Source organism: Myodes glareolus, chromosome 4 (assembly GCF_982192425.1).
Source record: "Myodes glareolus chromosome 4, mMyoGla1.1, whole genome shotgun sequence".
Lineage (NCBI taxonomy): Eukaryota > Metazoa > Chordata > Mammalia > Rodentia > Cricetidae > Myodes > Myodes glareolus.
The window spans coordinates 37027232-37055142 of NC_142029.1; the positions used below are offsets into that span (position 1 = coordinate 37027232).

General features: G+C 43.8%; 2 protein-coding genes across 4 annotated transcripts in view; both read left to right on the top strand.

The window, feature by feature from the left end:
• Positions 1-417: 417 nt before the first annotated feature.
• On the top strand, positions 418-26323 carry LOC146894610 (uncharacterized). Of its 3 annotated transcripts, XM_085689427.2 has the most exons (3): positions 534-768; positions 5113-5250; positions 26051-26323. In XM_085689427.2, the coding sequence occupies exon 3, from the start codon at positions 26074-26076 to the stop codon at positions 26191-26193; it is 120 nt and encodes a 39-aa protein (XP_085545553.1). In that variant the 5' UTR covers positions 534-768; positions 5113-5250; positions 26051-26073; the 3' UTR covers positions 26194-26323. The 3 variants fall into 3 exon arrangements, with proteins under 3 accessions (XP_085545551.1, XP_085545552.1, XP_085545553.1); XM_085689425.2 differs by lacking the exon at positions 5113-5250 and having other exon boundaries at positions 418-768; XM_085689426.2 differs by lacking the exon at positions 5113-5250 and having other exon boundaries at positions 418-743.
• The window catches only part of Cilk1 (ciliogenesis associated kinase 1), a 42283-nt gene continuing 40556 nt past the window's right edge, over positions 26185-27911 (top strand). Inside the window, exon 1 of the mRNA XM_087905406.1 lies at positions 26185-26323. Within this exon, the coding sequence (XP_087761532.1) occupies positions 26223-26323 (101 nt within the window). The 5' untranslated portion in view covers positions 26185-26222. The remainder of the gene's footprint in view (positions 26324-27911) is intronic.

Consider the following 27911-nt stretch of genomic DNA (forward strand, 5'->3'; position numbering starts at 1 on the left):
GGCAGGCAAGGCTGATGGGCCTACTGTGCGCAGCCTTCCGCATGGCCGGGCTGCCCCGCCTCGCTCAACCTGTCTGGTTTTGGTTCTGAGGACACCCCAGGCAGGAGGGAGCAGACGTTAGCTTCAAATGTTTAAACCTGAATTTGGAGTTGAGTCCCTGAGGCGATCCTAATCGGACGCTAGGGAACTGTAGTTTAGGCGGCCTGGGGCACTGGGGGCCCCGTCGGAATGCGAAGAACAGTAACAGTCATTGCACCCCACAGACTCAGGACCGAAGAAAACAGGCGCTCGTGCGTGCAGCCGGCGAGTAGGACCTGCCAACGCTAAGCAGGTCGAACTACAGATCCCACAATACCACGGAGAAAGGACGTGCCTTTCCTAGGCCCGAAACCCGATTCCTGAAGGAGGGACGACACAACGAGGCACGCCGGGATTTGTAGTCGGCTGTACCACGTTGAGCCGGAACTTACACTCATCCACCCCCAGCCCTGTGCCACTTCTTAAAGCCCAAACATCCGATTCCACGTCAATAGAAGGCACTTGGATTGCACGTTTTAGAACTTTTTCACCTACAGACATATGCTAGCAAAACTTACGGACTTCGTAGCCTTACACAGACATTTAGACAACATTTGTTGAGTTTCTATAAGTGTCAGGACCTAACCACCAGGACGCTACATTCATCCGACTTCACAGAATTTAAAATTTTATTGTGCTACTTTATTCTGGAGCTCATAAATGAAGTACGTCTCCGGCAAAGAAATGGAGGTAAAAGGGAAGGGGTACAACTTGATTGCAGTAAGAAATTGCAAATCCTATGTGTGTTGTTCTTTTAGTTTGTCATCCACCGAGTCCAGTTAGTGTTGCCTGCTGGGATATTGCCCGGTCTTGTTGACTTGGTTTTGTAGAAATAATCATAACTGCAGTGGGTTAATGACAACTATCATATCGTGTCCAGAAAGCAGCCTTTCCGAGCACTCCTCCCAATCCCAAAGGCTCTTATTCTCTCCACTCCATCTTCTCTAATGTTCCTGGAGCTGAGAGCTGGGGAACGGATGTAGATGTCCCATTTACGGCCGAGTGCTGTCACTTATTCTCTACAGGTTTTTGGTTTTTGAAGAAAGGGTTTCTCTGTGGTGTATCGCTGACCATCCTGGACCGCTGTAGTCCAGGCTGGCCTCGAACTCAGAGATCTGCCTGCCTCTGCCTCTGGAGTGCTGGAAATAAAAGCATGCACCACTGTTTTGTAAATATGGAATCCACCTCTACGTGGAGACTGTCCTTGTTTCCTGCATTAAGAATTAATCTAGTGAGATAGGTCAGACACTTGGCTAAGGGAACACCCCAAGGAAGATGCGTTCATAAGATAATGTAATTTTCCTTCCCAGAATTCCCATCTCTCATACATTCTCTGGAAGACAGCATAATGTGTCGATGTGCCCCCCCCCCCCCCCCCCCGTCTGTCTGTTCAGGTCTGCCTGAACGCTTTTTCCCCCCTTTCTTTTTCTTTAAGACTGTAGCCAGAACTTAAGCATGCTTTTAAACTCTCCAAGGCTTTGAGCTTCCTTGCTCCTTCTCCAGAGTTATCCTTCCTGTCATGTGACTGCAGACACCATCCATACCTACTGGTCTGTTCTGTTCTCTTCCTCCTGGCCGTTCGGAGTTTACAGCTTGCCAACCCTAGGCTTTTCCTTGTTCTTGAACTTCTGCTTGTGTTCACTTTTAAGTTCTTTTATTAAAGACTCTGCTCGTAGGACTCAGCAAACCATGCTAAGCTTAACAGAAACCAACCACCCAAAGGAAGTTCTTTACTTCCAGTCATTACTACCTGCCAGTGTAGGACCCAGCCATGAGAAGCTTTATAGAGGCCTGAGTCTCAGTAGTTTTCCTTGAGGCAATACCTAGTTGCAGGAAGGACCACATTAATTAAGATTACCTAGGCACCACCCAAGAACAGACTGTCCAAAGGAAATTCCTAATGTTCTAACTGTTGTAGGTAGGATCACTGCCAGCACACACTCACCAGGACACCCCTAGGCAAATGTCAGCCAATCAGAGGTCCTGAACCTTGAAAATCCCTCACCCCCACCTTTACTACTATAAAAACCCAACTCTAACTCAGCTCAGGGCTCTCCAATTATTCCAATATGTTGGACACACGGAGAGACCAAGTTTGCAAACTTGTATAAAATAAAGGCTCTTTGCTTTTACATATGGGACTCGGTTTCCTTGTTGGTTTTGGGGGAACTTCATGGATCTGGGCATAACACTGCTCAGACTTCCCAAGATTTCTTTCCTGCCCTTTAATTCCTTTTTTAATCTTTTTTTTTTTTCTAGACAGGATTTCTCTGTGTAACAACCCTGGCTATTTTGGAACTCACTCTGTAGACCAGGCTGACTTTGAACTCACAGAGTTTCACTTGCCTCTGCCTCCGGAGTGCTGGAATTAAAGGCATGTGCCACCATACATGGCTAATTCCCCTTTTAAAAAGATTTCCTTACTTTTTTGTATGTTTATGTGTGTGTGCATGTGCATAAGTTTATGTGCACCACATGTGTGAGGGACAGGTGAGTGGTGAACCATTTCACATAGATTCTGGGAACCAAAATCCAGGCTTCTACAAAAGCAGTAAGTGCTCTTAATGGCCAAACTGTCTCTCCAGCTCCCTGCTTCTTAATTCTTTAGTCAGCAAAGGAAAGGATGCTGACCCTCCACCCCAGACAGCATCCCTTTAACCAGTTACGAGTCTGCATTAACTGCTGCCCACCGCAGAAGACACTTGCCTGACTAGGTAAGGTTGAGAGTTGTGCTAGTCTCTGGGTATAAACAAACATTGAAAAGGCAGTTTAACAGCATTTCCATTTCATAAACCAACACTCATGGGTCTCCTCCATAGAACCTATAACCTCCTAAGCCATAGACTTTTGACAGGTCTTACTGTAACAAACATGAATTCCTTCCTGTGGAGCAGGTCTCAGAGCTAATCAGAAAGCAGTTGATTTTACCGATACTCTCCCTGTCACTATTGCACCAGTGGACACATCTTGCCTAAATCCTATGTTTTATAAAGGTCCTCTCTTATGGATGTTTTTATTTGTACATTAAATTAGACATCTATTAAAACTACCTTTCTATTCAATGGGGTCAAAAATTCAATAGTTCTCTTTGTTTTTAAGGAGACTCTAAAATTTAGGTCTTCCAAGAAAATTTTTCCTCCTAATTGTCTTTTTAAAATAGGTTCTAAATGAAAAACAAGGGGGTTGTAACAAAAGAGATTGGAATTTTTTAAAGACCAGTTTTCAAAGAAAAAAAAGATGTGAAATAGTTTCAGAACTAGTCGGTTTCGTTGAAAAGTGTTGAACGGTCAAAGTAGGCTGGCCAACTAACACAGATGTTTTCTGCTCTCCTAACAGTTAATGAAATAGTAAAGCTTAATAAAATAAATATTTGTGAAGAGAAATTGCGTACCTGCTTTATTGAAGCTCTGTTTGCTTCATAGTGAGAGAGCCTGTTTTATTAAAGCACAGTTATAACTCACAGCTGCTGATTCAATTTTAGTTGAACTATTCAGGAGCCCTCAGCACTGGTTTTTCTTAGCTCAACATATATTTACAGGGTTATCATTTCCCAAGGGCCAGAATTACTAATCCAAGCTAGTTAGTAACCCAGTGGGCCTCTGAGAAAAGTAGACCAAGATAGTTCCCCTATTTGCAAGGTAGACTGGCTTGGTCCATTAAATTATACTAAAACTTAATCATTTTAGTTACTTTTAAAGTTGCCTTTTATGGACACCATATGACTAGGCTCTTTGTCTTATGTTCACTGATGATGATTTGTGATTTTTCACTTGCCGTATGGGTTGGCTGTCATAGAGGTAAGCAAAGAGGTAGATAAATGTTGGCAGAAGTCTACGGGAACTTGACTGTCTTCTAGGTTTCTTCAACAGAACAGACGTAGTACGTGCTTGCAGCTTTGGTAAATTCGGGGGGGGGGGGTGGAATTCAGAAGAAGTAATGAAAGGAAATTGTTAGGGTGATGACCTGGGGATTATTTGATTTGATTTTTAAGACAAGCTCTGGTGTAGCCCAAGTTGGCTTTGTACACGCTTGATCTTTCTGCTTCCACCATCTCAGTGTCAAGGTCAAGCCCAAACTGGGAGAGTTAAACTCACAAAGATCAACCGTGGAAAACGGCTACTGATTTACTGGTCAAAATAGTGTTGTTTAGAACGGCGTGGGTCTCCAGACTAGCAGCATCGACCCCAGGAACTTCTGGTGTGAGGCCTAGCAATTTGTTTTTAGTAGCCTTTTAAGGGTTCCTCTGTGGAACAGTGAACTCCAGGGGCAGGGGGAGAGGGGGGTAGTTTGGAGTTTTCAAAGTGCTGCAGAGTCATCCCTTAAGATGATTTCAGGTGACCTCTACAGTATTATATTTTTTTTTTCTGAATTTTTGAGAAAGGGTCTCTATATCGTCCCGGCTATCCTGGAACACACTGACCTAGACCAAACTGACCTAGAATTCACATAGCCCTGCCTGCCCTTATCTCCCCAGTGCATGTATATATCTGTTTTCCATTGGTCTCAGGAGACACCTGTGAAAGGGTCGTAGGTCCCCTCCTCCCCCCAGGAGTCGCAACTTCCAGGTTGAGAACTGCTGCAAATAGTGTTAGATTTCCTATAGCTGAGTGGGAAGGAGAACAAACGCAGATTGCAACTGGATGGTTTCCCACGTGGAAAGGTATTCACTCGGTCATTCAAACTTAAGTTAAAATAATGCTGAAAGCGATTTTCTACTGTGGTTAAATACAGACACCAAAATTTGTTGTGAGTATACAATTTAATCGCAAGCGGGAAAATGTTTTCAGCCGGGTTCCCCTTCTTTTGGTGTACCGGTTCAACCTGCCTGGCAGGTGGTGGTGGGTCTGCAACTCCAAGGTGGGCTCTTTGGAGCCCGGGAGCTCAGCACTGCCCTCTGCCGAGCGTCCGGAAGATGGTGACGGTGCAGGGCTGCGCGGGGCCAGCGAGGGGAGCTGCAGGGCAGCTTTTCCAGGGAAAGCGGCCGGTCGTCCCCACTAGAAGCCACTCTCTGCCTTTTGTTTGTTTTGCTACCAGAGGCCGCGGAGCGGCGGGTGCCTGCTGGATGCCACGCGCTGCCGGGTGTGGATTTGCCGGGCTTGCCCGCTCGGATCCCACTACCCTTGCCTGCCGGGCCGCTCGAGTGCACGCGCCGCCAGGCTGCAATCGCCGCCAGTAAGTGGGGCTGGGGCTGGAGGGCTGCGCCGCGACCTGTCGCTGGGTGTTGGGCGGTACCGGCTGACCGGAGCGAACTCACAGCCTGGAAGGCTAGGGACTGCGGCTTTCTCCATGGACCTCGCCTTCCTGTGGATCTCGTCTCTTTGCCGAGAAAACTCTCGACCCCCGGGCTCTTGATGGGTGTGTTTACCTTTCCGTCTGAAGAAACTGAGCATCCTAGCCGACTTAAAACCCCTCGCGGGTTGGGGGGATCCGGGTGGGGATGCGGGTGGGTCGGTGCTGATGACTTGGGTTTACCATTTCCCTAACTAGGCCCGTGGCAGCCGCACTGGGGTCTGAGCAAGAACACTCAACACTTACTCGCAACCATTTTCCCCCAGATTTCCTTCTACTCTGATTTCTTTCCCACCACTCCAACCAGACGTTTGGAGGAAGATATTGAGAGGTTTTTTTTTTTTGTTTTTTTTTTTTTTTTTTCAGAGCAACCATTTATTTTGTGGTGTTAACCTGTTAAAAGTTTGACACTAGCATTTATGGCTTGTAGAGGGGGTAAAATTAATGTGTCTTTCTGCACAGGAGGGTATTCGTTTCCACTTCTTACTAAAGAGTAGCTTTTGCTAAGCTGAGGACAGTCTACACTGGATTTTGCATACTAAACTAGATCTCTGAGCTGTTGATAGTTTTGTTTTATAAATGTGGCCCCAGCGCTCGTTGTAGTAAGAGGAGTTTAATAACAGTTTTCATCGCACCCATTTCCTGGTGAGTTGGGGCTTCGGGTGTGTCCCAGGAATACATGGTGCCCTTGCATCATACAAATCTAAAAGAGCTTTAAATTAGTGTAGTCAGCATATAAGTTATTTGAGAAATCTGTGTACTGACTGTATGCATGACTGTTCCAGGAGTTAATGTATGCATAAATATGCAAATCTGAAATAGTTTCTGAACAAAAAAGCACTACAATCTGGTAGATTCTTTAAGGCCTTCCTAAGGGCCTAGGATTATAGAACACTGGGAAGTCACAGTAGAACTCAGGACAGTGCTGGGAGTTTTGGGTTTTTCTAGACAGGGTTTCTAGCCCTGGCTGTCCTAGAACTTGGTTTGTAGAGCAGGCTGGTCTTGAACTCACAGAGATCCTCCTGTCTCTGCCTCCTGAGTGCTGGGATTAGAGATCTGCCTGCCTCTGCCTCCCTGTTTTCAAATGGCATCCTGGGTCAGCCCCTGCCTCAGAGGTAAAAGCTTACAGTGGCCCCAAACACTTTCTGTTCTTCCCTTTCTACTTTGCCTTACCCCTTTCTTCGGTCCCACTAGTGACTGGGAGGGAAGAGGGCAGCCTCAATTCTCAGTGAGACCAACCAGTTTCTGATAATGAAGGGATGTGCTGTAGGGTCCATGGAGCCTGCCTTAGTAGGCAGACTCCTGCCATGCTTGCCAAGTGAACTGAGTGTTTATACTAGTGACAAAGAAACCGTCTCTCTTACTGAAGTTTCTTCCCTGTTACAGAGTGAGGAGCTGACCATCTGGAGTTCTGCTGACTGGCTGTTCAACCCCACCAAAGCCCTTTTTATAGTTGCACTGTTCTCTTTCCCCCTCTTGCTTTTTAAGGTCCCAATAACACTAGGATTGTTTCAACTTCCAAGCATTTGAACTATCTTTAACCATCTCCCCGTCATCCTTGGTGTCAGTGAGTCATCAAGACCTTTGAAATGTATTTCATATAGATCCTTCTCTACAGCTAATCTAATTCTGCCCTTCCCTTCCTGCAGCTTGGGACACTGGAACCACCTTGTAGCTAGCATCCCACGCCTGTTCATAAGCCCTCATCGAATGTGTGCCCAGGGAGTGAATGAGTGAGAAGCTTCCATCTCCATTCCCTTCGTCGTTCTGTTGCCCTTGCCAGTCTAAGTTTTTCATGTGATGACTTTGTTATAGTTCTTCTGGCCTAGCAGCCTTTAGTTATCTCTGCCATCTGTTATCTTAGTTCTACACTAGTCCATCTGATATTTCAGGGCCTTTCATCGTGGACCTCATCCTTCATATCTAAATTCTTTGTTTTTAGTGTCTTACGTGGGGGCCAGACTCCGTCACCCAAGTATCACTATCATATTACTCTCTATAACCACACACATTTGGGCAACTAGTACCCATCCCTGGGGGAGGATACTGTTTTGTGTGTTTCTAAATATGCTCATGTGTGTGTGCAGACGCATATATGTGTAGATGTGTACAGCCAGAGGTCAACATGGGCTGTCTTTCTTAGTCGCTGTCTCGTGTCTAGAAACAGAGGGTCTCACTGGTTCAGTTAGATGAGGAGTGGTGCACCTCTGTGCCTGGTTTTGCTTTATGTGTGGTGCTGGGGATTGAACTCGGGTCTTCATGCTTGCACAGCCAGCTCTTCATCAACTCCCCAGGGCCGTGAGTCCTATTGTTTTTTAATTACTCATTTCTCCTCCTTTTCTTTACTTTGTTCACTCGCCTGTCATTATATTGCTATCTAGTTAGTTTAGTTTAGTTTTTTAGTCTTTGAGACGTAGAACCTTATTTTATGCACGGCAGTCTGTCCTTGTGGTTTTAAAGTCAGGAAAAATTACGGTTGGGCTTGATTTATTTTTCAGTCACATGGCTATGTTGGATTCTTCCAGCATTACTCTTCTCTTCAAGCCAGTTGTAGTGTGAAGGCGGTCTACAGTACCTACTCAGTAATGGCTGACCAAGCTCTGCTTATCCCTTCACAGTGCTTGGCAGAGTCCTAGACAAACATTTGGTAGATTTGTAGTAGACATTTCATAGTCGAGCCTAGAGGAGGACCACACTAACCTTGCAGTGAATCTTACCCTTACTGAAAATGCTGGAGATTACATTATTCCTGGCTACAGCTCTGCTTCTGGGATCTGTTGCTATTTTTCCTTCTGAACCTTGTCAGGAATATTTCTGCCTTTAAAAAGAAAAAATCAGCAACCTCTTCTACTTCATTTTGTGGGATCTTGTCAAGTCAAAAAATATACCTGTCCAATGTATTTATCTGCTTGTGGAAGATGTATGATTATATGTATTTGTCTATTTATATTTATTTGTTTGTTTTAATTTTTTGAGACAGAGGCTGTGGTGGTTTGAATGGAAATGGCCCCCATAGGCTCATAGGGAGTAGCACTCTTGGGAGGTGTGGCCTTACTGGAGTAGGTGTCGTCTTGTTGGAGGAGGAAGTGTGTCACTGGGGGTGGACTTTGAGGTTTCAGAAACTCAAACCAGGCTCAGTGTAATATTCTCTTCCTGTTGCCTGCCAATCCAGATGTAGAACTCCCAGCTACCTCTCCAGCACATCTGCCCACATGCTGCCATGCTTCCCACCATGACTAAACCTCTGAACTGTTTGGAGCCAGCCCCAATTAAGTGTTTTCCTTTATAAGAGCTGCCATGGTGATGGTGTCTCTTCACAGCAATAGAAACCCTGACTAAGACACAGTCTTGTTCTGTAGTCCAGGGAGCCAGGTGAGCCCTCAGCCTGTGTGTGTTTAGGCAAAGACTACTCACCGGGTGGTTTCTGGACACACTTCTGGGTAGGGTGACCATTGCAGTTTCACCCCGTTGCTGCGATAGAACACATTGACTAAAAGCAGCTTAGGGGAGGAGGGTTTGTTCTACCTATGGCTTGCAGTCAGTCCATCATTGAAGGGAGTCAGGCGGAAACTTGAAGCAGAAACCATGGAGGAACACCGCTTGCTGACTGGCCCACAGTTCATACTTGCTGAACTTTCTAATGCAGCCCAGGGCCACCTGCTCAGGATACGGTGCCACCCAAAGTGGGCAGAGCCCTCCCATATCCAAAGTCAAGACAGTCCCCCCACAGCTGAATCTAGGCAGTCCTTCAATTGATGCTCCCTTCTCCGGTGGCTCTAGGCTGTGTCAGACTGACTAGGACAGTGACCTTTCTGGACAAGCCGATGTCTAGACTAAGAAGCAGTATCTCACTTAACTGTTCATTCTTCCTTAGCATTCTTGGAAGGCCATGTTAGTTTTTTACAATTAAATTAAATTTATTTACTAATTTATTTATTTTTATGGTAGGGTCTCCTTGTGCAGTTCTGGAACTTGCTGTGTAGTCAAATTAGCCTTGAATTCACAGAGATCTACCCAGTTTCTGCCTTCTGAGTACTGAAATCAAAGGCATGCAGCACCGCTGCACCTGGCTCCATGGCAGTCTTTTCTTAAAGACAGGGTCCTTGTTGTTCAAGCTTGTCTCAGACTCAAGGCAGTCTTGCCTTAGCCTCTTGAGTGCTGACATTTCAGATATAAGATGCCACACCTGGCCTGGGCATGGCATCCTGTGACTAGAGTGTCAGACTCTGGCTGGACCTTAGTGTTTATAGATGATGTGGTTGACTAAGAGTGTGCAGAGGCGTGTACTGGAAGATAGACATGTTATTCTGAGGTCGTAGTAAGAGCCATGCCCTTACTTATGTTAGGATTTACCTTTGGACTAAAACGCTAACTTCCTTGTCGAAGTACACATGTTCTGGCCAGGTATGGTGGCTCACATCTGTAATACCAGCACTCAAGGAGCTGAGGCATGTAGATTTCTGTGCTTGAGATCAATCTAGACTACACGGTGAGCTTTAGGCCAGGCTGGGCTATAGAGTGAGATCCTATCTCTGACAAAACCCCAACAACTTATTTTGTAAAATGACTTTGGCGAAACAACTAATTTCTAGGACAAATTGCATTAAAATCCCAGGGAAATAGTGTGGGAAGAAGAAGCTACCTGTATTTGAAGCCCAGGAAATAAAAGAAGCAGGTCAGCCTATACCAGAGATGGTAACTTTAATGCTGTGGCACCCTGCTCCTCTCTGCTCAGCTGAGCTACCTGCCAATGAGAGGATCAGAGCCCTGTTGAACAGTTCAAGGAAATGTTCAGCCCAAGCTGAACCCTTATGTTCCTAATTTCCCCATGAAGCTACTGAAGTGTCTTTCGTCCTCTTTGAGAGGTGGACTCTTCACAGGAAGGGTAACTCACGAGCTCACTGCGCAGACCGCACATTCTGTGCAAATCTATGAAATCAGGTGAGGGTTCAGGATTAGAAAAGAATTCTCAAGCCTTTTACAGAGGTGTGCGGGAGCATTTGATGCACCTTTCGTAGATGAAAGGCTGTTCACTTTCACGCCTTAAAAATACCACTCTGAAGATGGTAAAGGTTTGATGTGGAGTCTCTGACCTCTCTTGCAAAGTCGTGGTACTGGATGGTCTTCAACTTTATATACAGAATGACTTTTCAGTTTTCTTGTGTTAATTCCAGATGTGCCAGAAGAAGACCACCAACCCAAATCATCATACCAAATTAGTTAAAGCAAGCTTTTCTATTTGTCTTCATTGGCTGCCTCCCCCAAGACAGGATTCAAGAGGTTAGCATTGGATATGGGCAAGAGAAGGATTTTTATAGCTCATATTATAAAATATTTAATACTTTAAATAGCTTTTCAGCTTTTTATCCTCAGTTTTTAAGATGGAATGGGCACAGTAGTGCTTCATATTTCATTTGATTCTTTCCCCTAATGGTAGAGGACTTCTGTGGCCACTTAAGTCTAGTGGTGGCTGAGGGTGTGTGAGAAGCACACATTTAAAAAATGTTGGTTTTATTTTTATTTTATCTTATTTATATTTATTTAAGACAGTCTCACTCTTTAGCCTTTGCTGGCCCTGGAACTTGTCATCTTGTCTAGGCTGGCCTCAGGCTCATAGTAAACCACTTGCCTCTGCCTCCCAAGTACTGGAGTTACCATACCCAGCAGAGACATATTTTCTTTTTTTGGAGTAAAGATTATTATAAGTAGTTTTGTAATGTAATGTTTATAGGCATAGCATAACACAGGATAAAGTACTGCTAATATGGTGGCCATAGAGACCACATTAAAATGTAATGCTCACAAGCAGGAAAGATGGCTCAGCAGTTAAGGGCACTGGTCCCTTGAGCAGAGGGCCCAGGTTCGATTCCCAGCACCCACATGGTGGGTCACAATTATCTATAACTAAAGTTCTGGGGGATCTAATATACTCTTCTGACCTTCCTGGGCACCAGGCACACACGTCGGAGACATGCATACATGCAGGTGAAACACTCATCCACATGAAGTAAGTAAATCTAAAACTTAAAAAGTAATAAAAAAATGTAATTCTTCAGAACTAAGTTGAAGGGTTACAATATCCAGTTACCTACTTGACCATACCATCTCTAACCAAAACAACAAAAATCTGATGTTTCAAAAATGTGAAACTTTATTTAAACTATTTTTATTTGTGTACATTGGTGTTTTGCCTGCATGTATGTCTGTGTGAGGATGTCCAACGCCCAGCAGTTAGAGTTACAGACGGTTGTGAATTGCCATATGGGTGCTGGTAATTGAACCCAGGTCTTTCGGAAGAACAGTCAGTCCTCTTAACCACTGAGCTATCTCTCCTCTCCAGCCCCCAAATGTGAAACTTTTTAAGCTCCAACATAACACCCACAGTTGAACTTGTGCAGCATACTACGCCTGTTCTACGTGCTACAAGCTATAGTACAGTTTGCGGGCTGGGGAAGGGGCTGGAGACTTAAACACACACACACACACACACACACACAGAGAGAGAGAGAAAGAGAGAGAGAGAGAGAGAGAGAGAGAGATAGACAGAGACAGAGACAGACAGAGACACGGGTCATCTTTGAAACAAGAATGCCCCCTTTATTGTGGTCCAGGGCAGCTTATATAGGGATCCTTAACTTATAGCCACGCCCCAGCCAAACCCACAGAAACCACTCCCCTGCCATCAGGAACTCCTGAGGGTCTCCTGCTCAGAGCAGCTGCAAGCATAATAAGTTGTAACAGGAAATTCAGGGTCTGGGGGTCCACAGCCGCCAACAAACTTGTATGATTTTCACAGCTGATTCTTTAATAGAGTGTGGTTGAAATGCAGACATAATAAAAAATACTCTATGAAATTACCCTCTTAACTGTGCCTGTGAGCTGTGGTCTACGTTTAAAGTATATACAAATATCATGTATATACAAATATTCCAAAATACTATGCTTCTTCATAGACTTGTAGTTCACAAAAATGATGGTTAATTCTTCCATCTTTTTGGATTATTTTTCTTCAGAAGTAAGTATTAGAGAATGATTTCAGATGAAGCTGAGGGAAAAGAAAACAGGATCTATCAAGATATCCATGTAAAATTACTGCAACAATTTTAGAAGGGCCCATACTTTGAGTCATAATATGGTTGACCCATGTTTCCAGAAAGGGGTCTGGGAGGAATAGTGGTGGGAGTGACTTAATGAAGCAGGGAGATCACCTAGAGAGTGACACTTTACAGGTCTGTGAAGTGCTCATCAGCACACTGTTTTGATGGCTATTTTGTGTCCCCTACTGTCTGCCAGATCCCAGTACTAGGGATGCAATTATGATTATGCTAAAACCTCTACCCTCCTGGAGGTGGAATCTGGGGATAACTATATTTTGATCAATGTGGCCTTGTAAAATATTTATATGGAGAGTGTTTCTATTTACATAGGGATTTCCTGTTTGGTGGGATTAGGAAACTATGGCCTGGGAAGCAGGTCCTGCTGTCTGCCTGTTTTTGTGAATAAAGTTGTGGTGGACTGCAGCCATGTCATTTGTGACTGCTCCTCTCCTCCAGTGGCAGGGGTGAGCAAGGGACGTGGAGCCTTGGAGCCTCGAGGATTTACTGGTCCTTCACAGAAAACGTTTACTGGTCCCCGCTCTTTTCTTATTTTCATGTTAAGCTGCCATTTATCCTTAATGCGTTTTAGTGAAGGATCGTAAACTGGGTTAAATGTGTTGGAATTCCAACTTGACAAGATTTAGACTCACCATGGAAACATGCCACTGGCTAAGTCTGTGGATGCGTTTCCAGAAACTTAGCAGGGAAGACCCACCCTGAATGTGGGTGGCACCGTCCCAAGGCTGGAGTCCCAGACTGGATAAAAGTGGGAAAAGGGCTGAGCATTGGCTGTGTCTCTTCCTGCTTCCCTCCGAGGATGCCATGTGACCACTTGCTTCCTTCTGCCATGATTTTCCCCATCTGACAGCTGCATCTTCAAACTGAGCCTAAAAGAACTCTTTCTTCACAGATCCCCGGGCGTAGAAGAAGGCAAGCAGATGATGGATTTCCTCTTCTCTCGTGCCGTCAGTGCAGGGGCCGGAGGCATCTTTAATGCTCTCCTTTGTCCAGGTGCAGGCAAAGCAAGTTCTCCGAAAAGAAGTTTTGGTCAGTCTCACAGCTACTATTCCTAACAGGAAAAAGTAGCTGTCCAGAATCAAAATGCTTATAAGATTTGTTTAAGTGTGTATGGGTGGAAGAATTAGGTCCTGGGAGAGAAACAGAAAAGATGTGGACTGTTTTTAGGCAGCTTATAAAAGAACTTCACAGTTTTAAGTTACTCATAAAGTTGTTCCAGAGTTGAACTAAGAACCAGAAAGTAATTAGAAACCTGTAAGTGCAGTGCACTTTGGAAGGCTTGTGAGAAGGGTCGTTAGGGGCTTGCATACAAGCAGACTTAACTGTGGGGCAGGAGAAACCAACAGAACCTCAGCAGAAAACCACAAGGCCAAGGGCTGCAAGCTCTTCTCGGAGCTGGAAAGTGTAAGTGACTTTGGAGATGACAGCTAGAAACTCCCAGTCTGTACATAATTTTAGATTTCTATGTAGCTGTGACACGACTCCTTGACCGTCAAGGTTCCAAAATAAAGAATGGACTAGAGTTGCTCTGTCCCAGGCCTGGTGTCCAGGCTGTGAATGAGCATGCCACACAGTTATGAACAGAGAGAGGAGGGAACTGGGGCAGGCACAGGAAGGTTTGCGCCAATGTCACCTCGCTAGGAAAATGCTAACATTTATTTCAAGCATTTGCCAGAACTCTTTGAAAGAAAGCCTTTTTCTGTTTAAATAGAGCATTACCCAAATACAAAAGGCTCCCCAAACAGCATGGGAGACCCTCCCTGTGACTGGAGGCCTAAGAGGCCTGCAGCTCCAACAGCCCTGTGCTCTTCACTCTTCTGCTTTAGAACTTCATAATGCTTCCAGAGAGCTCAAACGACTACCTGATCTTTGTTTCGACCATGAAGAAGGAGACACGCTGCGAGTTTTCTGTACCCAAGGAGGTACAGAAAATAAGTAGTGAAGTCTAAACTTCAAATTTGGACCAGTCTTCGAGAACCTGCTGTGTGCAAAAGGAGTGTGCATTGTGAAAGTCCAAAGGATAGAGAGGTGTGGGCTGTACCCTGCAGAGGACTGTCCACTGGGTCACTCACCACAGGGCAGGGCTGGCACAGATGAGGACAGGCTGCTATATGACATTGTGAGCAAGGATCGGTTGCTGTGTCTGTCCATGGGACAGGACAGGAGGTCTAAAATGGATGTGTGAGCTGATCTGGGAAAGACGGGGCAGTTCTTAACTTAGAGCCTTCCTCACCACCTCACTTTAGTCAGATACATTATAACAAAGGCAGAACTAACCAATGCAAGCTGGACAGTGCTAGCGGTGCATGCCTTTAATCCCAGCACTAGGGAGGCAGAAACAGGCCGATCTTTATGAGTTCAAGGCCAGTCTGGTCTACGGAGGAGGGTCCAGGACAGGCTCCAAAGCTACAGAGAAACCCTGTCTCAAAAAACAAACAAACAAAAAAAGTACAATAACCATCTCTATTGCACAACAATGTGGATACACAAATATGGATTGCCTCACAACTATGGAAAAGGCAATCGTTGGTCTTTTAAGCAAACTGTGAGGAACGCAGCCGTTTGAAGCTGCCCTCTGCTTTCAGGCTGAAATCCCAGTGAATCATACGTAAATGTGGAGAGGAGTAGAGAAACTTGACTCGGAGTTCGGGTTCCATAACAATTAAAGATACCCAGTAGTGCTGTGGTTTCTTTTGGTTGTTTTGAAACAGGGTCTCATGTGTATCAGACTAGTTTCAAACTCAGGTGGTCAAGGGTGACCTTGAACTTGAGAACATCCTGCCACCACTTTAGGAGTGCCAGGATTACAGGCGTGCACCACCATGGTCAGTTTATGCTGTACTGGGGATCGAGCCCACCACACAGGGATCTTAAAGGCCCACGGGAAATTGCATGTAAAAATACTTAGGGTGAAGAAAGGAACCCTCTGTTTGGGCCAGCTAGTTCTCCAGGCATCTCTGATTGATATCAGAGTAAATTCTGGACATTTCTAATTGAAGCTTTGTGTTGTATTTATGTCATGTGTTTTTTCAAAATGAAAACACACGGAGGTTCAAGCACAAAGAAAACCTCAGGCAAGTAGATAGTAACCTCTTCTGCGTGTCTCTCACTACAGCCTCTTCAATCCTTATGACTGTTATGGCTTAAAAAGAAAATGGCTCATGAGCTCAAGGCTTGGTCCCCAGCTAGTGGATGCAGTCATTGAGAGCTGCTTGGGTCCCGAGGGTTCTGACCTAACCAGTGGGTTCGTGATTTGACAGCAGCATCCGGTGGTGATGGGAACCTTCAGAGGTCAGAGCTAGCTGAGGAAGTGGATCACTGAGGACATGTTCCCTAGGTTCCCACTGTCTCTCTTTCTACTTTCTGTCGGCCCTGAGCACAACTTTGCTTTAGTGGTGTGTTCGTTGTTTGATTCAAAGGACACATGGCAGATGATAACTATGCATACATCCAACATAAATCGTAAGCTTAAAACTTTAAAGTATTTTTGTGGCTTTGTTTGGTTGATTTTTTTTTTTATTTTTTTGTAACTTGATCGTGTGTTTCTTGAGTGTGAGCTTTGTAGAGAACATCATTTCCAGTGTTACAGGTTGGACATGCCTGATAACGCATCCTTTGTCACAATGTTCAGCTTTTCCACAGCCCAGAAACAACAAAGGCAGCCAACTGTGGGTTGAACCAAGACGTATCATTTCTCCTTTTAAACTGTTTGTGCCAAGTATTTTTTCACAGTGATGAAAAACTGACTCAATAATAATGCTGAATGAAAGTCAGTTCATTACCTTCCTGCCGGTGTAGCCTTGCCCTCCTGTATCTGGAGCGCCTTTGCCTGTTCTTGACAGAAGAGTGAGTTCAGCATCAAGGACATTTAATGAGGTCATCCAGCATCAAGGATCTTTAGTTAGGTCATCCAGCAAGACTCAAAGGCTGGTATGTTCAGGGAGTGTACGGCAGCCCTGCTGGTGGCAAACAGGATTGAACTCATGTCTTTCTGTTCACCCTTAACAGATGAGGTCTCATCTTTGCATTGACTTCTCCAGTATATATAGCACAGCTTTATACAACCATGATCAAGACAAATCTCAGGCTGCTTCTCGGTAACTGGGCTCATTCTGACTTACAACCCTCCTCTGCCGTCACCCACTCACTTCCCTTTTGATGTCATGTGCTGGGGCTGTCATCCCATCTCTAAACTGTTTTTAGTAGGAAGTGCCGTGTCTTTGCTGGGTTTAAATTAAAGCCTAGGACTAGAGCAGGTGGCTTCTAGACCTGAATCTGCTGATCTGGCATAAAATCAGGGGCCTATAAGCCAAGGAAGGGTAAAGCTGCTGTTGAGTGGGCCAGCTACGGCATCTGCCAGAACACCCTCTCTTTCTCTTTCTCTTTCTCTTTGTGTTGTTGTCTGTCAGTCACCCCGCTGTGTCCCAGAGTAACTGAGCATCCTCTCCCTGTTTGGGTCACAAAAGTAGTAACGGAACAATCCTGATCTCAGATGTTTAACCTCTTCTTGCTTGGATACGCTTAGAATTGATTTTTACTTGGCTTTCTGCATGGTGCTGGTTTAACTAGCACCACTTTATTTTTCTAGTGTGGAAAGTAATTAAGGTTGGAGAAGGAAATGGCTACCTGTGGTGAGTGGCTCTGTTCTCGGGATCCACACATAATGCAACTCACCTTTTCTCTAATATCGTTTCTGCATACTTGAGAAAATTTTATGGCTCCCCAACCTCCTGTGCCTCCAGCATTCTGTGCTCTCATTGAGAACTCTCACTGTGTTCTTTAATGTATCTCTTTAAAGTTTGGCATCTAGAAGTGAACAGCAGTTCAGCTTGGTTTGAGCCCAGCATTGCTATGTTGCGCAATCCAATAGGCACCATTCCTCTTGTGTTTTATGTAAATGAAATGCCATGAAATCTCGAAATATATCAGCTTAGTCTGAGTAGTATGTTTCTAAATTAGGTTCTACTAGTGTGCTCTCTGAGGGGGAAGGTGGGACTTTTAGAAACCTATCTGCAGTTGCCCAGTGAGCATGTCCAACGGTTGTTTGGTTTTAGGGGTGGTTTTGTTGGTTTTTGTTAGTTTGTTTGATAGTTAGTTTGCAGTTCAATAAGGATCAAACCCAGGCTGTGTGCACGTAGGCACATGCTGTACCACTTAGCTACATCCTTAGATGAGAAGTATTCTGTATAGTTCAAATTCAGCACCCCAGGTAGTAAGACTTTTAAAAAATAAATCTCTTTTCATTGTCCAAATAACATAATTATATATTCCACATTCCAAACTTGTGTCTACTCGTGTTTCTGACTAAGTCAGGTCGATTACCTTCATTTAGGCCTCTGTCATGTGTCACTCAACCATGGCGTGGCCCCTACTTTCTGTCTTTGCCTTCTCCGCTCTAACAACTATTCAGTCTCTGGGGGAATCTTCCTCTTGTGTTTCTCTGCAAGACTCTGGAGGTTTCCCTCTGCAGGATAAAGACTAAAGCTCCTATATGATACACAACCTCCTTCATAACTGGGCCCCACTCTGAGGTGCTATTTCCCTCCACTGCCCTTGCCTTCCCTGCGCCATAGACCTCCCTGGAGAGCTTTTAAAACTATCAAAACTGGTTCCCACTCAACCTGCCTCTTAGGTGGGCCAGCAAAATTTGACTAGAATTGTACATAGTCAATTTGACATCAGTGCATAAAGAGGCACTAGACTAATCTGTCATACAATCATTATGTAATTTCTTGACATACCAGCATACAAAGCTTCTACCCTGACACAGTGTTAGTCAGATCTTGTCACAATAATTGATTTTTGTTTCTTGATAATAATGACAAATTGTAACAAGAAGAAATTGCTAGGGTATTTGTGTGTTGGATAATTCAGTGTGTCCTTTTCTTAGTGATCCAGGAAGGCATTGTTGCAATTATCAATTTATGTGGATAAGGAAACAGTGGTACATTAACAAAGCAAAGGTTTTTGTTAATAATTGGTAGTATAAGGCCATTGCAAAAAGAGAAGCGGAGGCACCCACACAGCACTGTAATATAATCGTTATTGAGCTTTAGTCAACACAGTTCATCAAGGAGGTGGAAAAGCGTGAGAGGATTCAGAGGTGAGTGCCAGAGATAATTAAGGAATGGAAAATGGGTCCTATGAGGGAAGCTGTGCAGTTAAGGCCGCAGGAAGCCAAGCAACACTTGATTACTAACTTTATGTGCATACACACTTTCATGACATGGTTTCTTCCAAACACTAAACATGTAGAGATTAGCCTGAATAGCAGCATGCAAGATTGGGTGGAGAGGAAGAAAAGTGTCTAATGAACTAGAAAACAACAATGACAAAAATGCAGCCTGGTCATAGCAGTACCCTAGTTTTAAAAAGCAACAACTTACCATTATCTAAAGAACGGAGCAGATATAACCTAAATAAAAAATAAATAAGTAATAAATGTTTATTTATGGGACTGGTAGAATGGCTCAGCAGGTAAAGGTACTTGCAAAAGCACAAGCCTGGTGACCTGAGTTTGATCCCAGGAACCCACATAAAGGCGGAAGAGCTGGCTCCACAAAGTCGACCTCTGACCTCCACACTCATGCCATGCCACACCTACCCACTTCCCCAACATCGTGCCCTTAAAATACACAACACGCACAAAGACATAAAATAATAATAAACACTTAAAATTAAAGAATGTAGTTCACTAGTTAGGTGATTCTTGACCAATCAGAGCTCCAGTGAGTTGCTTTTGTTGTTATTTGTTGGGTGAGTGGGTGGGTGGGTGCGCTGACTGGTTGGTTTCTGGACAATGACATACCGTGGTGGCTTGGGAGTCTAAATCCACTACAGAAGTAGCTATGGGTGCCCATAGAAAGTAAGCAAACTGCAAAGCAGATGAGGATGACTGTGGTGAAGGAGGGGTCAGGCGTGGCACCGCTGAAGTTTCTTGGCTGTGGCCAGATGTTCTTTGCGTCAGCTTGAAGCAAGTCCTCAATGCAAACAGTCCACCACATGCTGATTATACATGGAAGGATGAGGGAGTCTGGAAAGGTCATATTAAGAAAATCTGCATTCATATGTTCTGAATGTTGGTAAACTGTTCGTTGTGGTCTATGTGCCTTTTTAAAAGATCCCCTCTTTCTACCTCTTTGAGGAGAAGCGTTTAAACTTTTAAGCTGTAGAAATGTTAGATTTATAGAAAAGTGACAGGAGTTTATAGAAGCTCCCATACCTACCTCTGCTTGCTGCGAGCTGTAGAAGCTCGGCCGCCTGCAGCTGACACCTCACAGCTCTGGGGATCAGGAAGACTTACGGCCGAGGTTCTGATGGATTCAGCAGATGAGGTCCTTAATCTGTAGATTGCTTGCAGATGGCCTTCACACGGTAAGGTGGGGCAAAGGAGACAAGACACTATGCCTTTCATACCAAGGCCCTACCCTTAGGACCTCATTTTTAACCCAATCTCCTCTCTTTTAGACTTAACTTCCAAATAACCTTGGGAGTTAGAACTTCTACTTCTCAATGGGAAGGAGGGGAGTACAGTTCAGAGCATAGCACACCCTTTACTCTGATTTTCTCCACCCTTTTATCCTATTTGTCTCAGACCTGCACATATGCACGCATACACACAGAACACTGATGGTGCTCAATTTCACAATAGTATAATTACAGAGTTCCAGCTTTAGGATGCTGCCCAAAGTGACTTACATTCCATAGAAACTGTACTTTGAATTCTCAGTTTTGATCTTTTCCCAGCCTTTCATTATGTGGTACCATACTCTCTTGATGTTGAGTAATGACAGCAAGCCACAGCTCCCAGGCAGTCATTCCATCAGAGGGTGAACAGCTGATCTCTACAGAGGGTGTTGCTGGCATTGTATTGTGTTTGTGTTTACATTCCTTCATGTCTACAGAAAATGCACATATCTAGGTATAGAAGATATTTAATACTTGATAAAGTAGCCCAGCTGTGTTTGGAGCTGATAGAAGGTGGGCAAGGCTAAGGGATAGCATTTGTAGGCAAGGAATATCAGATGCTTTCTCAATTCACATTATTTTCAGCTTCCGGTGGCTTTATCCGGACATCATCCCATATGAAACTGCAGTCACATCCATCATTGTCCTTTATCTCTAGATCTTTCTGTGTATTTTCCAATGATAACACAAGTGCTATTACTGAGCCCAGCATAGGCATCAACTCCAATAAATTTAAGACAGATACAATATTTATCTAATTTACTTGCATTTATCTGGTTGCTTCCATTGACTGGATAATGTCTTTTTATACAGCATTTTCTTCTTTTTCAGAGTCGAATTCAGTCAAAGCTATATTTATAAACATGGGCAGCTGAGAAGATACAGCCCAGGGAGTAAAGAGTTTGCTGTGCAAACATGAAGACTTGAGTTTGGGTCCTTAGCACCTATTTATAAAGTCTGGGTGTGCAGATGTGATCCCAGTGCTAGGAAAGGGGGCAATGCAGAGAAAACGGATCCTGAAGCTCACTATTTAGCCAGTGCAGCCAAAACATTGAGCTCCAGGCTCAATGAGAGACCCTGTCTCAAAGAAACAAGGTGGACAGAGGTAAAGGAAGATAGTCAGAGTTGACCTCTGGTCTTCATGAGTGCATGTGCGGGTCAGCGCACCTATGCCATATGCAGATACCACACATACACACGCACACACACACACACTTACACAAAGGTATCTGAGGTTCTCCAGAATGAAATGCTGAAATTATGCCTTTAGGTTACCCATTTTTCCTCCTCTATCCTAAGTTTAAACCCTGATGCTTTCCTCTCTGTTCCTCGTGCTGCTGGCATTCCTATTTGTCATACAACACACCTAACTTTCCTTCATGCCTCAGTTTATTTGCTTTTCTTATTGCCTCCTAAGCCCAATTGGAATGGACCCATGTGGAAACCAAGCCAACTAACCCTGCTCCATATTCCCTCCCAAACACCCAGTATTCTGGACCTACTTGAAATACCACCCCCCTCATTCCTTACCATGGTTAAGATCTTTGAAAGAAGGGCCCTTATTTACAAATATTTATTAATATTTATGTGCTTTATGCATATGTATCAACCAGCAGTGGAACACTTCACTGTAAAGAGTAATACAAAGGAGCTGTAGGGAATCTGATCCTGAAGGGCAGGAAGAAACAAAATGCCCTTGCAGGGGGAAGGAATGGAGTGGGAGTGGGCTGAGCTGGAGCGCTGCATGCTCTCTCAGTTGTGTGAGGGCGAGTAGGGAAGTCAGGACTGCTGGTATAATTCCCAAGAAGTCTCAAGCCATGCACAATTTTTTACAAGAACACAGTCTAGGTTTTTTTTATTGTTGTTTCTTAGTGTTGAGCTTATCTTAGACAGAGGAAATTTGTAAACATAGTAAAGTATTAGAAACTGCACTTGTCATCTCCATCTTAGGTAACTGTAGAGCCGTGATCAAGACTAGGGACTGACTATAGAGATAGTAACATTACTGACTAAACTGCACACCGTAGGTGCATTTCATCGTCTCCGTTGTCAGCCTCCTCTGAAGATCTTATCTTGGATCCCGTGTTTGAATTTAGCTGTCTCAGCTCCTTAATTGCCTGTATTGCCTGTAACCTTACAGTTTCTCTGTCTGCTCCTGTCTTATGATCTGGACTCTTTGGAATATTACTGGCCAGTTGATTATAGACTATACTGTGTCCCTCATTTGGGGTCTGCATGCTGTTTCCTCGTGATAAAATTGACTGAGATTCTGCTTTTGTTTTGGTTTGGTTTGGATTTTTGAGACAAGGTTTCTCTGTCTATCAACCCTGGCTGTTCTGGAACTCACTTTGTAGACCAGGCTGTGTAGTAAGAGGATGCGCGCCTGCTTTTCATCCAGGCTCCTGACTGCCCGGCTAGCTTAACCCCAAAATAATTACACAGAAACTGTATTCATTTAAATAACTGCCTGGCCCATTAGTTCTAGCCTCTTATTGGCTAACTCTCACATCTTGATTAACCCGTCTCCATTAATGTGTATTGCCATTTGACTGTGGCTTACTGGCATGAGTCTAACCAGCATCCATCTTGGGAAGGAGAATCATGGTGTCTGCCACACTTCCCTTCTCCTCAGCATTCTGTTCTGTCTATTACGCCCACCTAAGGGCTGCCCTATCAAAAGGCCAAGGCAGTTTTCTTTATTCAACCAATGAAAGGAACACATTGAAAGAAGACCCTCCTACACCATTTTCCCTTTTTCTGTTTAAACAAAAAGGAAGGCTTTCACTTTAACATAATAAAATTACATATAACAAAACAGTTATCAAGCAAGAATTACAGTTACAATATTTATATCTATGTTATCTTTTATGATAACAAAGGAAAACTATAACTGTAGCTATCCATTCTTCAACTCCATCAAAGACTCCAGAAGGATGTAACAGTACCTAAGGAAATAGGAAGTGCATTGTAAGCAACTTCCAAAACTCTAGAAATGACAGAGACATCTCGCTTCCTGAACAGTCACCCAAAGTTAATCTGTACCGTTGGGGCATCCATCTTCAACCTACAGGCCCATAGCATCCAGCAGACATTTCCATGAAGCAGGAAATTTCAAAGACAGTTCAGTCATTTTCTTTTGTGTCCTGCAGAATGTCTCTCAGACTCTTTCATGAAACAGGAACTCCGAAGGATCATCTCACCTTTAGGCAAGTTCAGTAGTCCTCTCTCTACAGATTCTTCATGTCCAGTTTATGCAACAGTCCAGGCAAGAACAGTTTCTTGCCCAAATGGCTAACCAACTCCATAAGGAGCCTCTTCGATGCCCATCTTCCTCTTGAAGTAGATTGGTGCTCCCAGGAGCAGACGTGTCTCATTGTCATAAAAAGCCCTAAGTTATTAAAACATTAAATGCCATATTCTGTAGTCTTTGAGAGATATGAAGAATGTCTATCTAACTGAAATATATCTCTATATATCTAGAAAATCTAACTAACATGACTACAAACTTGACTATTATAGATGACTATCTATTAATCTATATTTCTTAAATATACATTACATTTTTAAATGAACTACACAATCACAATACCTTAATCAAAATCAGAAATACATATACATATAACAAATTGACCTTAAACTTGTATCAATAAAGTAAAATTTATACCAATGTAAATTATTCATATCTATATCATATCCCCCTTTAAATATAAAAGAACATTTATAAATAATATTTGGGAATATGGGTGTACTTTTTTCTCTCCAAACTGCTTCATGCTGTATGGGGGCACTGTTAATCAGTCTTTCATGGTGAATCCTGTGTGCCAGATTCATCTCAGTTGGCAGTTGAGTGAAGTAATTTTTCTGAGGGTGTTTACAGTGACCTTTCAGTAGGGCGTGGTCTACCATACCATATTGGTCTAGAAACAATCCACAGGATGTCATCTTCTGTGAAAACAAAAGAAGAATCTCTTTTCCAAAGCATCATATACTTAGATCCAAATTTTGAAGTCATAATACCTTTATAATATGCAGGATGGTTTGGCTTAGCAGCCCACACAATGAAAGGTCTCTCTGTACTTATCTCCTTCACACTCAAAAATTTCAAAGAAAATACAGCAATACATATAATCCAGACTCTGTGAATTTTCCATTTTTACATGGCTTATTTTTCTTTATTTTTTAATCTATAATTATCTGTACTCTGTCTCTTTAAAGACTTTACCCTTTTTTTAAAGCATTGACTTTACTTTATGACTTTTTAATACTCTTTTTTCTCTCTCTCCCAAACCTACATATGTCTATCTAACACTATGACCCATTTAGAGATCTTTTATGTCTGAAACTGTCCTATTGCATTGTCTTTAATTCTCTACTGTCTTGAAGACCTTTTAAAATGCTAAACTCTTAAGAATCTAAGCTGTGACAATCCCAGGTCAAATACAGGTACTGCCTGCTTGCCCCGCCCAGTCCAACATGGCAGAGCCGCTTGTGCCTCTGAGCTGTGCTCACTGCACCACTAGCATGGCCGGGCTGCTCTGGATGTTGGCTCCACCTCTCTCCAATTTCAAAATAGTAAACATACCATTTCTAATAGCTCTGGGGCCACCAGGTAGGAGCCACACTTAGCACTTTAACTCTGAGACTGAGTGTGCATCATATAAACTCTTTCTTTCTGAGTTACAGCCAAATCTGCCATGCAGAGCACTGTGCAGCCTGGAAACCTCTCTGTAGGGCAGCAGAAATCCGCCATGCTCTCCTGCTTGTGCACGCTTTGTAGACCTGATTCTGCTGCCTGCCCAGGTGCAGGCGGGGAGCGCTAAGCCATTGGCATGACCTCAGAGTACTTTCTTTCTGATCCTAAGTGGGCACACCAACATCCGGGCCCACAAATGCTCCATAGCCGGAGATTGCGCTGGTGGCAGGGTCCAGAAAGCCTCGTTTTAAAATGGCGCAGCTTTTTTTCTGCTGCTATTGCTGAGTCAGGAAATCTCTCTGTGGCACGCCACCAACAAACAGCAAAAGCTGTGTTAAACTCTCTCTCTCTCTCTCTCTCTCTCTCTCTCTCTCTCTCTCTCTCTCTCCCTCTCTCCTTTTTAAGCCCTCTCAGGATTTTAAGTAGATTTAGTCCATCATGTTGAGGCACCAATCTGTAGTATGAGGAGCTGCGGACTGCATCCCACCACCCAGCTAGCTTAACCCCTAAATAATTACACGGAAACTGTATTCATTTAAACACTGCCTGGCCCATTAGTTCTAACCTCTTATTGGCTAACTCTCACATCTTGTTTAACCCATCTCCATTAATGTGTATCGCCACTTGACTGTGGCTTACCAGCATGAGTCTGACCAATGTCTATCTTGGGAAGGAGAATCATGGTGTCTGCCACACTTCCCTTCTTCCCAGCGTTCTGTTCTGTCTACTCCACCCACCTAAGGGCTGCCCTATCTAAAGGCCAAGGTAGTTTTCTTTATTCAACTAATGAAAGCAACACATAAAAAGACGATCCTCCTACACCAAGGCTGGTCTCAAAACTCACAGAGATCCACCTGCCTCTGCCTCTTGAGTGCTGGGATTAAAGGCATGTGCCACCACACCCAGCTGAGATTTTGCATTCTTAAGTGAATTCTGTAGACTGCATTTTTAAGCACACTGACTGGTGTTGTGCCTTTCTCATGCATTGTATCTAGAATTTATTAATCACGTCTCATTAGTGAGAATGTTGGACTTACCTTGGCACAAGGATGTTTGGGGCTTTTGTTTTGCTTTATTTCAAGACCACCTCATTGTGTAGCTCTGGCTGACTTGAAAGTCCCTTTTACACCAGGATGGTCTCAAACTCACAAGAGATCTATCTTCCCTCTTCTTGCTTGAGTATGCCACTACCAGCAGCTAAGGAAACATTTTTTGGTTTGTTTTTGGGGTTTGGTTGGGAGGTGTTTTATTGTTTTGTGTTATATGCTTTGTCCCGATAAAACTTTATTTAAATGAATAAATGACAGTCTAGTGACTACAGTTTACTAACCATTGTTTTAGACCACAAAAGTATGCAGATCCAAAACATTCATTAGCATCTGACCTAATCCTCCATGTTTTTCTACAGGCAGAAGACTGACCTTTGAAAATATGTATTTGGGAGATAATCACGTTCTATTGAATACCCTGTGCTGGTGCTGCCATCGAAAAATCTGGTTACAGTCTGGGGAGGCCTGCTACTGCTGCAGGACTGGACCATCTCGGCCCTGAGATGAGTGTCCTGACAGAGCAGGCGCACCATGAATAGATATACAACGATCAAGCAGCTTGGGGATGGAACCTATGGTTCTGTCCTGCTGGGAAGAAGCATTGAGTCTGGAGAACTGATTGCCATTAAAAAGTAAGTTCCTTCTTCACTCTTGTGAACTCCTGGTCAGTTCTACCTATCACATTGATTTCAGCTCAGCTCTGTTCTGTCCATTCCCTGTCTTTGAAACATTTCTAAAGGGGAACGGATGGGAGCCATAAAGAACATTAGGTGATGATTCTAAAGTCATAAAGAAACTGTCCGACTTCTGATGAGGTTTAATAAACTTCATTTTCCAGAAGAGGAAATGTGTTTATCTGGTACCTGCTGCCTGTGTCACTCCTCCAACCTCATACTTAGCTTTTACAGCCAGAGTTCAGACCTATTGCATTAGTTACCTGTGACCATATAGCAATTCACTCCAAACTTGTAGATTAGAGCAACATACACGCATTCTATCTCAGTTTCTGTGGGTCAGCACAACTTAGCAGAGTTATCTGGTCCAAAGTCTCTTCTTAGGCTGCAATCAAAATGTTGCTCAAACTATGGTGTTATTGGCAGCTGGGCGGGGAAAGGCTCTGCTTCCAAGCTCACTCCTGTGACTTTAGGTTGCAGTTAGAACCTTGTACATTGTTGAGGGTCTAGAACCTGAGGGTCTAGGTTCTCTGCTAGTTGTCAGCCAGAGGCTGCCTCTTAGTCCTTTGCCATGTGGACTGCTCCAAAGAGTAGTTCACAATACGGTGACTTGCACCATTGAGATATAGGCAGTAGGAAAGCAATAAAGGGCTGAGAGATGGCTCAGCAGTTAAGAACTCTTACTCCAGCCAGGTGGTGGTGGCTCACGCCTTTAATTCCAGCACTTGGGTGTAGTATGAGGAGCGGGCTGCGTCCCGCTGCCCAGCTCCCGGCTGCCCAGCTAACTTAACCCTGAAATAACCACACAGAAAAAATGTATTAATTAAATTGCTGCCTGGCCCATTAAATCTAGCCTCTTATTGGCTAACTATCACATATTAGTTTAACCCATTTCCATTCATGTGCATCGCCATTTGACTGTGGCTTACCAGCATGAGTCTAATAAGTCTCAGGCAGGAGAATCATGGTGTCTCAACTCTGCCCTTCTTCCTCCCAGAATTCCATTCTGCCTCCCCACCTACCTAAGCTGCTGCCCTATCTAAAGGCCAAGGCAGTTTCTTTATTCAACCAGTGAAAGCAACACATGAAAGGACCTCCTACATCACTTGGGAGGCAGAGGCAGATGGATCTCTGTGAGTTTGAGGCCAGCCTGGTCTATAAGAGCTAGTTCCAGGACAGGCTCCAAAGATACAGAGAAATCTTGTCTCCAAAAAAACAGAAAACAGAACAAAACAAAGCAAAAAAGACTCTTATTCCTCTTATAGTGGATTGGAGTTCAGCCCCAGCTGAACCATACAGTTCAACAACCTGTAACTCCAGTTCCAAGGGATCTAATACTCTTTTTTGGTTTCTGTGACTACTTTCACACACATACTACACATAGTGCCCTGTTGTACAAATATACATTAAATAATTCTTTTTTTTTTAAGAAAAAGTCTTCTTACATGGAAGTCAGATCTTTTTACTCTTATAAATCAATCATAGAAATGACTTCCTCTCAAAATGATGTGCCCTTATTGGCCAGAAGCAAGTTATTGAAGGAGAA

Coding starts and splice junctions, on each gene's coding strand:
- LOC146894610 (XM_085689425.2), top strand. CDS start 26,074: ATGTATTTGGGAGATAATCACGTTCTATTGAATACCCTGTGCTGGTGC.